We start from the raw sequence: 18,263 nt of genomic DNA, 5'->3' as shown, positions 1-18,263 counted from the left end.
TTCAATTTGATGATGTTTCTTTTTGATCAATCGCTTCTGGACTAGACAATTTTTTGTCTCAAAAACGCAAAGGCGACAAGACAGGGACATTCTTTGCATAACAGAACGATTTGGATATTTATAGTTTTCGATTCTGGTTTGTTTTGATCGTGCACGTGCGTTTTTAACGCCATATATGGCAGTAGCATGTGGTACCGAGTTTCCTTTTTTGGTAAGTCAACGCCATATTTGTCACGGCCACTCCTTTTTTGGGCATAGGCATTTTGCGTCATATATTCATCCGCTGGCGTGCGAAATCTTATTTAAAGCAAAACTACTGCGTGTAATTCCGTTTATTGTTGAAAAATATAGATATAGTAAGAAAGTACGTTATAAATCTTGTTTTGAGCTTTTGAATAGTTATATATTTAGTTTTAACGATTTCAAAGGAATTATTTTGTTTTGCGGAGGGCGACAGTTTTGTGCTAGCAGTCAGCTGTTTCTCGCCATCAACCTTATACGGGATTTTACAGCTGTCAACAGTACAGCGCCAATATTTGAGATTTTCGAGATAGAAGTTTCTGAAAAATAACTTAAAAACTTACAAAAATGGAAAGTTTAAAGCGCTCGAGCTATGCGGCCGGTTTAGACGTCGGCAGTTTACACAATAGCAGCAGTATAGACTCTGACGACTCCTTCAAATCGGATGATCGATCTGTTAATGGTTCAAGACCAGATACTCCTCAGCCTAAAAATGGCAAGAAAACACGCGGGCGGGTGAAAATTAACATGGAATTTATTGACAACAAACTTCGAAGATATACCACTTTTAGCAAGCGAAAAAGTGGCATTATGAAGAAGGTAAGAGTAGTTGAATAGGCCAAAAATTAGACTGTCAGTTTGTAATTTTCATGTCAAAATGTGCAAAGAAATTTGTAAATATTTTCTCTATCTAAATGTGCTGTTGTAGGAAAGTTTGTAAGACATATAAGACTAAGTTAAATGACGTTAAATTTTGATTAAGCAAGTTCAATCAATTTAAATTTAAAAACACAGTAATATTTGGTTCTGTTATGTTTTTTTTGTTGTTGTTTATGGTCTAACTAACTTTTCTGTTTTTGTTTTTTAGTTCGCTAATTTTTGTTTATAAATTTTTAACAACAAAATTTGTAAAATTACTAAACTGAATACATCACTGAAGGCATAGTTTTTGTGTTCAAGTAAATTCTTACATTAAAAAAAAAATAATATTTATACTAAGTTATTTATAAAAAAAGTCAAAAAAAATTTTTAGGCTATATACATATACATTTTCTACTTCAGTTAATTTTCTTAACAATATTATGGTATAAATACAATTAAAGGAAAAATAAACAATTAAAATTAATAGCCCACTCTATCCCAGCTCACTTTTTCATTGTTTTTATGAATTAAAAAACTTCCAAAAAAAATTTCTGAATTATTCTTTAAAATCATTACATCATTTGTCACGAATTGTGTGCTAACACAACTCCATAACAAACAGGAAATTTAATGATGTCATTTATAGTATTAAGCTGTGACCAGCATTAAAAGTGACGTACTGAATTGAAAAACGTAATCAGCGTTTTTTCTCTATGTTGGTAAATCCCTAAATGGCATTAATATCAATCTAAAACGATTTTTCAATGGAATTGGCACATGTATTTTGAGCATGATAAACGGAAATAAGATAATGTCTATTTTTAAAAATGGAAATACTTATAATAATATTCAAATGTGTCAGAATACTATTAAAAAAAATTTTATTAAATGAAAATTTCTTTTTAAATTAATTTGAATTTTTAATTTTTTTTTCGTTCATAGGCCCATGAGCTTGCCACATTGACCGGTACCCAAGTGATGTTGTTGGTTGCCAGTGAAACAGGTCATGTTTACACTTTTGCTACAAGAAAATTGCAACCAATTCTATCTAGTGAAGCAGGTATAATATATATAATTGTTTTTAAAAAAAAAAACTAATATTCCCTTTTTCTGGCTACATATAATAGGCTATACACATAGTAAAAGTTGAGAATATAATGGGTATATATAAAAATAAAATTTATAATTTAGTTAAATAGCCTATAATAAAAAAATAAAATATTTTTTTTATTGATTTAGGCAAACAGTTAATTCAAACATGTCTAAACTCACCTGACCCCAATGACGCTAACGCCATCCAATCAGAACAGGACGAACAACGCATGAGTGCACAAGGGTTCGAAGAAACAGAACTTAGTTACGCACCCCCAGATGACACTAAGGTACGTTTAATTACATCACATGAGTCAGCGTGGTTTTTTAATGAAACTTTTCTAAACCGAGGAAGTGATTGATTTGTGATGTCACACCATGATTTATTTTGAATAGTTTTTTGAAGTGGTGACTTATCTTCGCATATAATTATATAAATATTTTTATACGTCACATGTTTAGTAACACACAGTTTAAAACATCTAGAAAACATAAAAAACGAAGTTTTGTTTACATATCATATTTTAAATGCTCAAATTATTTGGATTTTAAAGAAGGTTTAGTTAAATTAATTAGTCTTAGCCTGCCTTATGGTATAATTATACTTGTGGTTATATGGTTGAAGCTTTTAACTAACTTTTGTCCCCGATAATTTACCTGCACACTACAGCAGCAGTTGTTTTATTTCACAAGGCTGGACATATATGTATATATATCGTCCATGAATCTCTATTATATATAGATATTAATATGTGAATATTTAACTTGATTTTTAGGATGGACTTTTACAGAAAACATATCACATGTTAAATGCAATATCAGCTCAACAAAACACTATACCAGCTTCTTCTAATGAACAAAGTCAAAGGGTAAGTATCTTATTTTATTTATGTTTTAAACTTATTTTAATATATTACTGACAGCGCATGGTAGTTACCAGAAACATGGTGTAGTGGTTAGAACACTTGGCTTTACTACATGAGGTCCAGGGTTTGATCCCCGCTATTCTAATGCTGTAGAGCCCTTAAGTAACCTGCTATAAACGATATAAACTCCTGCGGAGTCAATACTTAATCAGCAACACAATTATTGGACAATTATAAACCTATAAAATCCCAAACTGCTAAAGGCACCTCAAGACTGTACTTTCTCTATGTTTAGGTCGTGAAGATAACCTTGCTACAATAAGGATAAAAAAATATAGAAAAAAAGAGTAGTTCAAACCACCAATTAATATTAATCTTTTTTATAGAACACCAATGCACCAGTGCCAGTAAATTTGGTAACAATGAACAACAACAGCGAGCCGAACAAAGCTACCCATGTGTCTACACAGCCTTCATTCACTCTACTATCAGCCAGTACTAGTAAGTCTTGGCTAATAATTAAAATAAAGTTAATAAATGTGTTTAAAACTGGCCTCAAGTAGTCTAAAGTCAAGCTCTAATATGTCTTAGTTTAAAAAATCTAGAAATAGTTCGGTAGTGTGGTATAGTGGTCATGGCATCGGACTACGAGCCACAAGGTTTTGGGTTTAAGCCGTACTAATACCACACTATTTGCCCTTGAGCCCGGCGTTTATGGATAGCTTAAAACACGTCACAATCGCACACCCTTTCCTAAAAAAAAATATAAAACCTATCTTTTTACAGTTTTAATTTAAAAAAAGGGTCTGGTAGTATTCTTATTTTAATATTTGAACATAGATTATCATGTACAAACATCTTGGCCTTGTACATCTAAATATATATGTTTACATATTCATTTGTTAAATTAGTTTTATACAAACAAACATTTCCTTTTACATTAGTTGTTGTTTCGTAATTTTTATAATCTTTTTGTTTTATTAGGCACTGCCCACTTGGATCCACATAGATTACAATTTGCACACTCTGCCGCTGAAGCTGTTCGCATGCAAATGTTATCTCCTGAAGGATTTTCTATTACAGATAACCAGCATCCCACGCATCACCAATTACAACCGAACATTATAAGTATGTATATTAAGCTTTTTGTGATTTGGAAATTATCATCCATGCAGCAATGTGTAGTGGTTGAAAAAAAAAAAAAAAAAAATGTGTAGTGGTTGGAACACTTGACTTCACTACATGAGGTCCTGGGTTTAGTTTCCATTACTCTCATGCTGTAGCACCCTTGAGTAAAGTGATGTAAACGATATGAGCTCCTGCTGAGTCAACATTAAATCAGTAGCTTATAATTATTTTTACAAAATTCAGAAAATTATAATCTACAATATCCCAAACTGCCAAAGGCAACTTAAAACTGGGTCGGGGTAGCCGATGTTACTTTATGTTTGGGTCGCAAAGTCAACCTTATCACATCGAGGATAAATAAATATATTTAATTAAATTTACAGGTAGATCTGATGACACACACTTAGCTCTTCTCAATCATGCGTTTCCAATTCAAAGACCAATTGCAGGTAAAGTTTATTTAAATATTTGATTTTTAAATTGTTTATTTAGTTTTTTAATTTTTTTTTAAACGGTCAAAAACAGTTTTAGATATTTTTAAATGTATTATTTTATAGTTAGAATTTCGTAAATCGAAATTTGACAAAAATTAAATGTACCATTCATTAACTAAAACAAAACATCACATATTTACCAAAATCTAGTAACACAAAATAAAACCCCATTTTTCATTTTTTTATTTTAAATAAAAAATAGATTTATTTTTGAATAGTTATGGGAAATTAAAATTCCATAAAGAACGTATAAGAAAAAAGTCAAAAGTTTGGCTTATTTTTATTCCATTTTTTTATGTTTAAAAATGCGAATTTTTTCATTGTCACGAAATGTTATCAAGAAAATTATCATGAAATGTTTTTTTTTAATTTTCACGAAATATTTTGAAAATTAGTGTTTCTAACTGTAAGTTTCTAACTGTAAGCCAACAATACACTGTATTTCTAAATTTCAAATGAGGTAATATTTGTATTTTAAATGACAGGAATTCATCCAGTATTAGTTGAAACAAGTCAAACCACCATGGCAAATCATTCAACCCAGCATCAAGCTCATACAACGAGGCCTCGGTGATATTAATTATGGTGGGTTCTCCAAAATAAAATTGTTAAATTTTTTAACTTTTTGTTTCACTTTTTAACAACAGTTTAATTTAATTAACATCTTGACCTAAAGAAGGGTATTATTGTTATTAATTACCTCTAGTGTTACATAAATTACTTTTACTTCCAACTGTCACATTAACAACCGACAACATGGTGTATTGATCATACAGCAGCGTGGTGTAGTGGTAAGAACACTTGCTACACCACCATGAGGTTGTGGGTGCAATTTCCACTGCTCTCATGCTGTAGCGCCCTTGAGTAAGGCGCTATAAACGGTATGAACTCCTGCTGAGCCAGCACTTAATCAGCAGCATAATTATCGGCCAATTATAATCTATAATATCCCAAACTGTCGCAGGCAACTCAAGACTGGGTCGGAGTAACTGATGTTACTCTATGTTTAAGTCATGCAGTTGACCTTCCCACATTAAGGATAAATATATAAAAAAAACTAATATTTTAATAAATAAAATTAATTTTATTGTTGTTTTAGATTTTCTTGATGGCTACTGCTATAATCAACCAAACTATCCCACTGTGCAGTTGATAAGTAACTAAAATGTAAAAAAAAGTATTTTGAGTCCATATAATTTAACAACAAAATACATATTTAAGTTCATTTTATAAAAAATCATTTTTTTCTTGAATCATTTTTCCATTTTGGTTGTGTATTTATTTTATTATTTGCCCTGCTAGTTTAAATAAATTATGTTCCATTAACCACTGTTTTATGCATTTAATGTCTTTATTGGAACTTTTTTAATTTTAAATTTTTTTAATAATTTTTGTTTGGTAAAAGAGTGTATTATCGTAAGCCTTCTAACTAACTGATCTTAGTTCTTTTCTAGTACAATTTTTATATATATTTGTTGCCAAACCTCTTTTTTTCACAATATTTTGACACTGCTGGCAGATGTCTAATGTTATATTTAATAAACCATTGTAATCTAAACTCTAACGGATTTGTTAATTTTGCCTTTCCTTAGTTAGTTGAGTTTTTTTAAAGGTTGCTTAAGTTAAATCTTTATATTCTAAAAGGTAAATAAAAATTTGGCATATACACTAATGATTGTTAGATAGATGTTGATGGATTTATTTATAATATGATATTAGGTTTAGACTGTAGTCCATATTCACGTTAAAGATGAACACCATAGTTAGTCTGATAGGCTTTCAATGGAGAAAGTTGGGATAATAGAACGTTAGCAGCGTGATGTAGTAGTTAAAACTTTTAGCTCACTTGGTTTGAACCTCTTAAATTCTATGCCTTTGCACCCATAACCATAGTCCATACATATATTGTATGTATGGACTATGCCATAACGAAGGAGGGTGATTTAAACGGTGTGAACTTCTGGCTAAGCCTTAAATTATTTTGCAGTTTAATTATTGGAAAGTTTTAATATATTATATTTTAAACTGCTTAAGGTAACTCAAGACTGTGTCAAGGTAACTGAGGTTACTCTATGTTATATTCGTTAGGTCTGTCTTCCCTCGTTGAGGATAAACAAATACGAAAAAGGGGTTCTCTGTAAATGCTGGACCTAAGGGCAAATAGTGGGACGTTAGTAGACTCAAATCTTTTTAATATATAGCCCATTGTCATAATCAATGTGCTTTTTACAACTAGGCGAAAACCTGTGTAACATTAAAAAAGTAACGTTTGTGAACTACAAATAGCCCAAATTTAATTGAACGAGGGGTGGCGCTAGAAATCTAATCAGCAACAAAACTTTTTTAGAAATTCGTGTTTTTGTTTTTTTCAATCACGTTTTCTTCATTATAACGATCTGCCATACTGGTTGAATGTTCAAAACTCCTAACAGTATATGAGGTTTTGTTTAATCATGTTTATTTAGATTGGTTCAGTATCAGAAAGCGGCAGCATGGCGGTGTAAGTAACTACTAGTAGATTAAAAAAAATTCTTAAAAAATATTTCAGAAAAAAATTTGTCAGGTAATCTGTTGTTGTGTAAAACTCAACCTGAACTATGTTATTGACGTAATAAGACATAGCTAGGAAGTAGCTGATTCAAGCAATTGCATTGCAATAATGACAATACTTGACATATTGTAATACAAGTCATTCTACAGATCTATCCATACTTGAACTGTTAAACTCTGGCTGTTTGACAGTTTAGTCAAGTTGTCAAATTTTAGAAATAAAATCTTATTAAAATGAGTTAATTTAGTATATTTAAATATCGGTGTTTTTTAGCCACTGACCTATACTGCTTTATGCTTAACGAACAGGCTGTATATCTGTATATACATAAATTAAGTCTGTATTTAGTGATTATATTATTATCTTTAAGCATTTAGCAACAGAATTATTAACAGTTTAACTTGGCTACTTGTTAAATTACAAAAAAATAATGTTGCTACTGTTATTTCTTCTATATATAGATATAATTTTACATGTAATTGTTGTTAGTTTTTAAAATGGGTTAAATTGAAAGATCATGAAATCGATTCTGTTTTGTAAGTATTTAGTTTTAACTTAATTTAATACTCTTCAAACAAAAGTTAAGATTTTAAATTAGTTTGGTTTAACAAATTGTACTATTTTTAAATTAATTTAAACCATATCCTGATAACTTTTGCTGATTTTTTTAACTCACAGCATCAAATATCATTTATTGTTATTCCAATATAATGCAATTATTATCGATTAACCTATCTGCTACATATCTACTAATCTAGACAATATATCAGATGACATCGGGTCACTTTATTTACCTCTGATATGTTAATGGATTCTTTAATAAATATTTAATTATCAATTGATTTTTTAGTTGTTTTGCTATTTCGAATTGCGCACGGCAATTTATGTCCAGAGTGTCCTAATGACTGCAAAGAAATTGGGTTTCTGGATTGTACCAGTTGCCAGTGCAACCCAACATGTGATGTAAGTTTAAAAATAATATAACTTATTGAAAATTTGTAAAATTGCCACCAAAAGTACAGTTTCCGATTTAAAAAAATTTGCAAAATTTCTTCTTCCAAAAAGTTGGATTAAAATTTATGTATTGGACCCTCTGTGCTTTACTTTTTAAAAGTTTTCAGTGCTTTTTGTTTTTCATTGACCTCTAATCTTCTAATCTCTGTTTGTCATTGGATTAAGGTCGCCGCTAATTTTAAGTCTATTGCCCGTATTGTTTATCGAGTAAACCTGGTTAGTTCAATGTCCTGTGTTTATCCCTTGAGGCAATTAACATTCTTAGTTGCGCGCTAACTTATTTTCGATTTTCCGGTACCTGTTGTTGTGTACAAATCATTAACATAGCATATGTTTTACAAATCATTAACATAGCATATGTTTGTTCTCAGAATTTTGAGATTTTTTTGAAAAGTAATACATACATAAATGCATTAGGGCCTTCATCAATTGTTTAGCATACTTTTAAATGCGTGTATATATGATATTTGTGGTTACTTTATTTGTTAGGCCTATACACGTAACACATTTTGAGCTTATAGTATTTTAAGTTTTTGTCAAATAACAATACGTACTCATTGGGGCCTTTTACAATTTTTTATTATATATGTATATATAAATATACTTTTGAACGTGTGTATTAAATATATGGTTACTTTATTTGTTGGGCCTATAAATGTAACATGTTATGAGCATTTGTTTTTTTAAATGTAAGCTGACCACAGTTGAATTATCTTCTACGCTTGTTTAAACTGTGTGGGCAGTTTGGTTTGATTTGATGAGAATAACAAAAGGTGAAAACTGATGACTCACAATGCACACGTACACTTTTTCGCGTAATTTATTTTTAGACTCTCAGAAAATGATTTTAATCAAAATGTGGTGAACTACAAATTGAAAATCGAGTTATTCATTTCAAATTGAGCATAAAATTCGACTGTATTTGTATTCTGCTCTGTTACTTTGGTGTAGACCAGAGCCCTGATACCCAAAATCAATATTATTCTATTGCCATTTACTTAATAGAGGAGTTTATCTAATTCAATTTGTTTAATACACTTTACCACAACACACAACAAACAGGCTCTTACGCTGTAGGTTATTTAAGGGGCCTTATAATATAATGTCGTAATTCGATAACCGATCGCTTTGAATTGATGTGCCAGTTAGTGATGTAAAAAAAGATAGCCAAGTAATCACTTACATGATATTCGATACTTTGTGGCAAGGCCCATCATTTTATATTTTGTGCAGCACATATAGGCCGAGTAATTTCTGTTGAGATACACCGCAAATGTCATTCAAACTCAATAGCGCTTGTCTGCAAACAATCTCTTTATTCTTATCTTTGTTACGTCGTTGCACTGAAATTGGTAATGGCCGTGTTTACTAAAAAAAGTCTTGGTTTTTCACGAGCTCTTGGCTCAATTAATAGCTCCGCGTTGAAATAAATTGACATGGTAGAGTAAATTTCAATATCTTGTGGCATTTTGGTTTTACACTGTCATTGTTTGCTCAGTGAATTTTTAAAATACTTAAATTTTAAAAAATGTAAAATTTGTCACGTAAACTAATAGTCCATATTAGGGCTTGCCTTTTTGATTGTACGTAATTAAAAAAAACAATTCGTGACTAAAAGAATTAAAATTTTTAGCATACCTCACGGCCTTGGTTGTATAATTTTTTTTAAGCAAGACGTGAAGGAGCCTCTTTTAATCTCCAAAACAAATATTGTATATATAAAAATAACTAAGTCTTACAAATTGCAACAACAAAAATAAATTTTTTTGGAAAGACATTTTTTTTTGAAAATTAAATTTTGGTTCGAAATGCTTCAAAATGGTTGTGCTTGCAATTTTCATATGTAGCGGCTAAGCCCTTTAAAATGCCTGTTACAAAACTGTGGCTATTTTTATTTGGCATTTCAAGTTTGTTTGTCTCTGCGTTGGTTTTGCCGTAAAATGATATGCTTCAAGTCACGAAGAATTCCCTTTGTAACTTGCTTCTCCCTGAAGTGCATAATTTGTTCAAATTATACCTCTTTTAACTCTCCCTGCTAGTTGTGCCAGCTTAACAGTAATCTTGCGTCTTTACGTTTCATCTTATAAGTATTACTTTTTATTTTATATTGTCATTCCTAATTTAAAAAAATTTGGAAAAATCAAATATCAAATTTTAAAAAAAGTTTAAAATTTATTTTTTTTTTGTATTTTATTATATTTTTTAATTGTCGGTTAATGGCATTTTTTGCAACAAAATATAGAAAATGGGTTATAACATTTTACAAATTATATGTGAGAACAACAATTTAAATTTTTAGTGAACTTGTTACCTATTTGGCTTTAGGCTATAGGGATTAAAAAATTTTATAAAATTAATTTTATTATATAACCTTCTTAAATAAACTGTTCTTAGAATAAAACTTAAAGCAATTTAAAAATAAAATTATTGGATTTTTTTTAAGAATATAAATGGACTATTAAAATCCCCTTAAATTCTTTTATTATGTAAATATATTTTTATATTATATATAACTTATTTAAATAAATCTTTAAGCAATTTAAAAATAAAATTATTAGATTTTTTTAAGAATATAAATGCGCTATTAAAATTCCCTTAAATTCTTTTATTATGTAAAGCTATGCCACCAATTTAAACAATTAAATTTTTTTCCAATTGTTCAAAAATCGAGAATAAATAAACTTAAATTCCGAGTGGCTACATACAGTCTACAACATAACAAATAAAAGGGGATCGAATTTTATTTTGTACCCAACTTGTTTTTGGAGAAAAGTCAGTCGTCAAAACAATTTTTTTTCTATTTGTTTTTATCTAAATCACTTAGCTGCTGATTTTATTGCCATTAAGAACTTTGAATTGGGGGCTTGAATCTTGTTTTGGGTGAATTCACAATTAGGTTTTTTATTTTTAGCTTGAATTTAAGGAATAGTTTAATTTTTAGCATTTTATTTGAAACCAGACTCAAACAAAAACATTCTGTTTAAAATTCTTACCATTTTTACACTTTTTCGCATAATTTAAAGTTAATTTTGGGGCAACATTTATGACTTTTTTTGTTTGTGTTGTTAATATGTTAAACAATAAATAAACAGTTAAAGTATTTAATTCTACTCGCATATTTTTTTATATTAAGTTACATTTTTTTTGTACTTTTTGTATAATTTAAAGTAAAATTTAGGTATATTTATTTCTTTATCGGTTTTATTGGTTAAAAATTATTTTTTGGTTGTGTTGTTAATATATTAAACAATAAATAAACAGTTAAAGTATTTAATTCTACTTGCATATTTTTTTATACTAGTTTACATTTTTCGTACTTTTTGTATAATTTGAAGTAACGTTTTGGCGAGTTTATATCTCCATTAGTTTTGTTAGTTAAAAATTGTTTTGTGTTGTGAATATATTAAACAATAAATAAACAAAAAACAATTAAATTCTACCAGTATATATATTTAATTTTTTATATCAAGTTATATTTTTCAGACTTTTTTTTAATTTGAAGTAAAATTTGGGCATATATATTTTTGTTGGTTAAAATTATTTCAAATTGTGTTAATATTATTTAAAAAAATAAATAAACAATTAAAAATTCAATTTCACCAGGTAATTTTTTTTTATTAAGTTACATTTTTTATTTTTTGTATAATTTATAGTAAAATTTTAGTATATTCATTTCCTTATTGGTTTTGTTGGTTAAAATTGTTTTTTTTTTTGCCGTGTTATTAACATATTAAAAAATAAATAATAAATTAAAAACTTAAATTCTTTCAGCCTAATTTTTATATTAAGTTACATTTTTCATACTTTTTATATATACAATTTAAATTTAAATTAGGTGTTTTTTTATTTGTTTTGTTAAGTAAAATAAGATTTTTTCTTATGTTTTAATATAATAGAATATATATATATAAATAAACAATTAAAAAATTAAATCTTACCAGCCTAATTTTTTGTGTAAAGTTTCAGTAATAAATTTTAATTTATTTCTTAATCCCATTTTTAAATCGCAATTTTTATTTTTCAGACAATTGACTGCGGTGCGCGAGACTGCGTAATGGAAAAATCAAAATGTTTCAAAGAACCATGCCCCATGCTACCTCAATGCATAAGTAAGATTAATAATATTCAATTTACGTATGTTTATGATTGATTTTTCGACTGATAAAGTAGAGTTGAATATTTTATGAGATTACAACACGAGATTAGATAAGGGTAATGTTGCCTGTCTTGCGATGATGCTTCGAAAATATTTTGATTTTTATTTCGAAATTGGGAAAAACAACTTGGTTGTGGTTTGAAAAATCAACAAGACGTGGATATAGGCAAATTGCAAGTGTGTTCTCTGCCAAGTATTGTCTTACTTAGCTTATCTTATGATCAATTGTGCGTGGAAAATCACAAAGTGCTGACACGTGGTTATTTTTACTGGCATAATAATATTGATTTACGAAAATTTACCAAAACTCACAAAAAACAAAGGGCCTATGTTAAATTGTCATTACTAAAATTAAAAAAAATGTATAGCCTAACTAAAAATTCTCATGTTATAAAATTAAATGTTTATTATTGCTAGAGATAGGAAGAATCCATGATTTTTTGATTCAGTATATCTGTAATCTTTTTAAAAAGGTTCGCCCAATTTGTCTAAATTTTACTGGTGCATATTTTTTTTGAGCTGTTAAATTAAGTTTAACATGGTATTTTGTAAGCTTTTAGACCTTTAAATATCTTTTTAAGTAGGTGCTCTATAAAGTATAAGCTACAGGAGTTACTGTATGTAAAAAGAACAAAAGTGTGAACACTTTAACATGGGTTGCTTAACAAGAAGGAAATGGAAAATGAAGAAATAAAAAAAGGAGGGGCAGAATTTCAAAAAATAAAATGTGAAAATCGCTCTTTTTGTTTAGCGTTACTGTCATAAAACCAAAAACTGACAATGAGACAATTTTAAATAACCCCAGCTTGCCCTTAACCTTTTTGGAAAATGCAGTTTAATTTTTAAAATAATATTGACGTAAATACAAATAAACAGCTACATGATTTTAACATTTTATTTTTTGAGATTCTGCCTCTCCTTTTTAGCTTTCTTCATTTTTCATTCCTAAATTACACATTCCCTTTTTATTACGGCTCTAAATTAAACTAATGCGACTCTGACAACTTTATTTTTTGCCTAGTGTCAAACTAAACACTCTTTACAATTTTATTAAATTTTTAGTTCTAGTTTAAAAATTTTTGAAAATATTTTTTAGACTTCAAAATTGTTTGCGATTCCCCGCTTCGAGTTGATGAGTCAGTATCTCTGTGCGATGACTCGACACAATGCCCGAAAGAACACTTGTGCAAGCATGTAGCTGGCCACACGGTGTCAGTATGCTGCAAAGATGTAAATCTTTTAGATTCAGGTAAAAAAAATTAAAAAAAATTGAAAATAAATTAAAATAAAAAAAATTTAAATTTAGATAAAAAATTAATTTTATTTATCGAAGCATTAGTTTTAAACATCTTTAAGCATTTAAAATATTTTAGTTTTTCTTGATTATATCTCAAGGCTTTATTTTTATTTCCACTTTTATGAAATTATACCAGCCTGTACATTGTTATTTAATTATCTTATTATCTCTAATTATTTTTCATTACACTTTATGTGGGTTATAAAAATAACAAGTGCTCATGCCATATAATTAAGATTACCTTGTTTATACTAACAGACAAAAATATAAGAAAGTGGCAAATTGAAGTAATTTCTAAGAAGTGGTATTAAGTTGTTTTTTTAATTTTATTTTTTTTGTTTTTTTAGCTAACAACCAAATTACTATTCCTATTCCGGGATTTCAACCGGATTTTGTGCCTATGTTTGAGCCAACCCCAGGTATGCTTTTTAATATTTTTTTATATTTGTTTATCCTCAATGTGAAAAGGTCGACTTCACATCCCAAACATAAAGTAACATCAGGTAACCCGATCCAGTTTTGCGTTGCCTTTGTCAGTTTGGGTTATTATAGATTATAATTACCCGATAAATAAGCTGCTGATTTTGATTGACTTAGCAGGGGCTTTTACTATTTTTTACCTAATTTCGCTACAGCATGAGAGCAGTGGTAATCGAACCCAGAGCCTCATGTACTAAAGCCAAGTTTTTTAATCACTTTACCCACTGGTTTTATACATGTGCTTGAACTGCAATTATTCAAGTCTTTTATTAGTGCTTTTGAAAGACTTTTTTGTATAAGATTTTTTTTAAATGCAATGAATAAAATGTTAAGTTCAAAATTTAAAAAACTTTCAAAAAGTTTTTTTAATATTTAAACTTAGAATTTTATGATTAGTAACTTTTTAAACCTTAACCTAGTTTCTCACCTAGTTTCAATTATACACAAATTAAATACATGTTTTTTCTTAAAAAAATATGTCAACGGAAATTTGAGTGGTGTAAAAATCGCTTAATCACTTTGAAGTGCACTCATGGTTTTTTAGCACTTGTTTGACTATAGTTTACACAAGCCCAAGATTGCAAATCACATATCTTTCCTTAACTTAATTGACTTTGGCTAATATTTAACTTATATTTACATGCTAAATGTAAATATTTGTGATTTAAGTAATGCCACCGCTACACTTTATAATTTACTGCTTAACAAGATGCACTGATTTTTAATATACAGCCCAGTTGGAAATTTGCCATATAGTTTAATATTAAATTTTCTAGATCTGGTCTTTAGCATAAAAATTCCGTATAATTTTGAAATCAAGAATATTTTGCACAAAAAATTAAAAAAATCAAGTCAATATACATATAACACCTTTGTGGGGGCCACAGTAAATTTTCCTTCAATTTTAACCCACTTTTATCAAACATTATTGCAAATGAGTGGGTTACAACTGCCATTGTGGTGTAGTGGTTACAACACTTGGCTTAACTAGATGAGGTTCTGGGTTTTATCACCACTGCTCTCATGTTGTAGCACCCTTGAGTAAGGCAATGTTATAGGTATGCACTCCTGCTGAGCCAACACTTAATTAGCAGCTATTTATAGAATAATTATAATCTATAATATCCCAAACTGCCGAAGGCAACTTAAGACTTTGTCAGAGTAACTGATGTTACTCTATGTTTACGTCATAAAGTCGTCCTTCCCACATCGAGGATAAATAAATATAAAAAAACAACCATATTTATAAAATATTCAATTTTTTTCTATTTTTTTGCAGACGAGAATGGGTGCGGAAATTGTGAGTTTGATCCCTGCATGATGATGGGACCCTCTCCTTGCCCCGCTTACCCCAACGCACAGTGTGTAACAGACGATTGCTCGTGCTCGTCATGGTTTATTGACGAAAATGCACAAACTGTGGATTGCAGTAAGTCAAAAATTTTTTAAAAAATTTTAAAAATAAATTTTTGTTTGCAATATTTTAAGTTAAAAATATTTTTTATTACAAAATTCAACACTATTTTTTTTTGCTTTTAAAAACTCTAAAAAAACTAAAAAAAAAAAACTATTTTTTAGCAAATTTTCCTTCTTCATCTCCTCTTCCTCTCACTTCGGAAGATCCAGATCTTCTTCCCGTTCAGGAGAATACAGAAGCGGAGGAGGTCGGTTATGTTGCCATCCAAGTCGTCATAGCGTCGGCGGTGGTTTTTGTCCTCGTACTTTTAGTTCTTTTATTTTGCAAAGTAAGCAAAATATTTTTCAAATTTTTTTTGTAATTTTTGTAAATATTTTCTCAAACTTTTTTTTACTATAATGTAACAAAAAAAATTTGTTAGCCATTTGAATGGTCTTGTAACTAAAAACATATATTTATTTTTTTTATCATGTTTGATTTCACTTATAAAAATGAACAAATTTTGTTCTTATTTAATTTTAAAAACTGTTTTATTGAAGCAAGTTTTTACGCACTACCAGACAATTAATTATGGAAAAAGGGCATTTTTGTTTACATATAATATTTCATAACATAAATATTTTTAAATTTTTTTTTAATTTTAGTTTTTCCGACAAAGGAAAAAAGAATCTCCTACAGATAGGCATAAAGTAAGTAAATTAAAAATAATTAAAAATTTAATACAAATTTTTTGTAAAATTCAACTAACGACAAAATTATTATTTTTATATTTGTTTATCCTCAATGTGGGAAAGTCAGTTTCACAACCTAAACAAAAGAGTAACTTTTGTATCCCCAACCCAGTCTCGAGTTGCCATTGGCAGTTAAAGAATAATATAGATTATAATTGCCCGATAATTAAACTGCTGATTAAGTGCTGGGTTAACAGGAGATTATATTCCCCTTTATAGCCGCTTACAAGGGCATTACAGCATGGGAGCAGTAGGGATCGAACCCATGACCTCATGTAGTGAAGCCAAGTGTTCTGGCGCAAATATAAAAATAAATTAAAAATAAAATTAAAAAATAAAAAATTTTTCAGCAGGAACAAATGAAGCCTCTTCGTTCAATCAGTTTGGACAAATCAGAAATCGCTTAAGAGATTTTTGGATAATATTCTTTTTATAAATACCCAAAAGACGCGTTTTCACATTTTAAAGGGAGTTTTTTATACCACCAAAAAAAGGCTTTAAAAATCACTTTATATATATTTCCACTGCACTTGCGTATTTTATAATTAAATAGTGTTAATGGATTTTCAACACTTCATATAGATATTTTACAAACTGGTTTTTAAGGAAAAACTTTTTTGGAAAATTTTCAATTCAAGATTTTTGGTGTTTTTCGAATAACTTTTTAACCATTAAATATTTTTCTTTTTTCTTTGCTGCTTAACATGAAAATTGCGTTTATATTTCTACCTTTAGTTTGCTTGGTTAATTTTTTTCCTTGCAAAAAATCATTTTTTATTTTTAATTTTCATATAATATCACCAATAGCAAATTTTTTTTTCTTGTTTTTAATTTTTATTTTCTATGTAAGCAACGCAAGGTGCTAAAAAGATGTCTTTTTTGTTTTAAATTTTATTGAAGTTTACCCTGTAAGTTTTATACGAGCTTTTGTTTATTGTGTGTGTTTTTTCACGTCAACATTAGGTGTTTTTACGATATTAAAATTTTTTTTTTTACTTTCTGAAAATAACTTTTAAAATTTTTTTCAAAAAAAAATTTTTTTTTTTTTTTTTGAAATATTTTTATTTTTTTTTGTTTTAATTTTAAAGACGTGGCTTATTAATTTTTTTTCTACTTTCTACATGGTGCCACACTCAACCTAACTATTCACCGGTCGTTCGACAATCTTTTTGTATTCTTATATGATGCGAGATGCTGTCGTCGCCTTTTTCTATTTGCGTCACTTGTACAATTCGCGGGGAAAACCCCGGTCCTATTACTACTATTTGTTCCTTTTTTTGTATTTGTTATATAAAATCACATCGTGCACTGCAGATTGGTTTTAAAATTAGGAAATTGAGGTAAGTTATTAGATTGCAGATTGGTTTAAAATATTGCGATGCGTGGTTTAGTGGTCAAAACAGTTGGCTTTATTGCATGAGGTCCTTAGTTCGATCCCCACTGCTCTATTTTTTTTCATATCACCCTAAGGGTGTGCTGTTATGACGTGTTTTGAGCTATCCGTAAACGCCGGGCTCAAGGGCGAATAGTGTGACGTTGGTGCGGCTCGAACCCGAAACTTTCGGCTCGTAGTCCGACGCCATGACCGGTTCGCCACACTACCGGACAAGAGCCGCTTGCTCTAATGCTGTAGCGCCTCAAGTGCTTATACGCAAGGCACTCTGAACGATATAAACTCCTGCTTAGCCTAACTTAAATAGCAGTTTGTTTATTGGGCAATTTTAATCTTTAAAATTCTCAAAAATCCCTAGGGGTAACTGTAGTTACTCTAAGTTTAGGTCGTAAAGTCGGCCTTTCCCAAATCGAGGATAAAAAATAGTAACCAAAATACTGTCTCTCTTGGTTTGTTTCTACTGCTTCCATGTCGTAGCATTTTTTAAGTAGGTTTTTTAACATACATTTGCTGAGATCAAACGACACATGACAATTATTAACAAATATATCGTTTGATAAAACATAAAAAATGGCATGGGATGATATAGACAGAAATTAGAAATGTAACAGTGAGTTATTATGCTGTAAGATTGTTTTCTTTACATCCATAGAATAGATAGATAACTTTCACCGTTTTGAAATTGGTTCTTTACGGCCACGATAGAAATTAGTCGGATGTGGGCGCTGAAGGGCCATAGTTTGTACTTTATTATTATTCAAA

The 18,263-nt window shown here is 29.2% G+C and overlaps 2 protein-coding genes across 2 annotated transcripts; both read left to right on the top strand.

Moving 5' to 3' along the window:
- The first annotated feature begins 465 nt into the window (after positions 1-465).
- Positions 466-6,000, top strand: LOC145755102 (uncharacterized). The gene is made up of 9 exons (XM_082571312.1): positions 466-840; positions 1,825-1,942; positions 2,122-2,264; positions 2,751-2,843; positions 3,227-3,341; positions 3,825-3,968; positions 4,352-4,417; positions 4,948-5,047; positions 5,562-6,000. Exons 1-8 carry the CDS (start codon positions 589-591, stop codon positions 5,034-5,036), a joined length of 1,020 nt encoding a protein of 339 aa, XP_082427438.1. The 5' UTR covers positions 466-588; the 3' UTR covers positions 5,037-5,047; positions 5,562-6,000.
- Positions 6,001-7,420: 1,420 nt separating this feature from the next.
- LOC145755021 (uncharacterized) lies at positions 7,421-17,410 on the top strand. Its single transcript, XM_082571218.1, has 9 exons — positions 7,421-7,549; positions 7,864-7,976; positions 12,052-12,136; positions 13,280-13,432; positions 13,828-13,899; positions 15,240-15,389; positions 15,539-15,705; positions 16,022-16,066; positions 16,459-17,410. Exons 1-9 carry the CDS (start codon positions 7,531-7,533, stop codon positions 16,513-16,515), a joined length of 861 nt encoding a protein of 286 aa, XP_082427344.1. The 5' UTR covers positions 7,421-7,530; the 3' UTR covers positions 16,516-17,410.
- The last annotated feature ends 853 nt before the right edge of the window (positions 17,411-18,263 follow it).

This window comes from Corella eumyota, chromosome 6 (genome assembly GCF_963082875.1).
Source record: "Corella eumyota chromosome 6, kaCorEumy4.1, whole genome shotgun sequence".
In the NCBI taxonomy this organism is placed as follows: domain Eukaryota; kingdom Metazoa; phylum Chordata; class Ascidiacea; order Phlebobranchia; family Corellidae; genus Corella; species Corella eumyota.
Note: the sequence above shows the minus strand (reverse complement) of the source record. Positions and strands in the feature narration are given on the sequence as shown.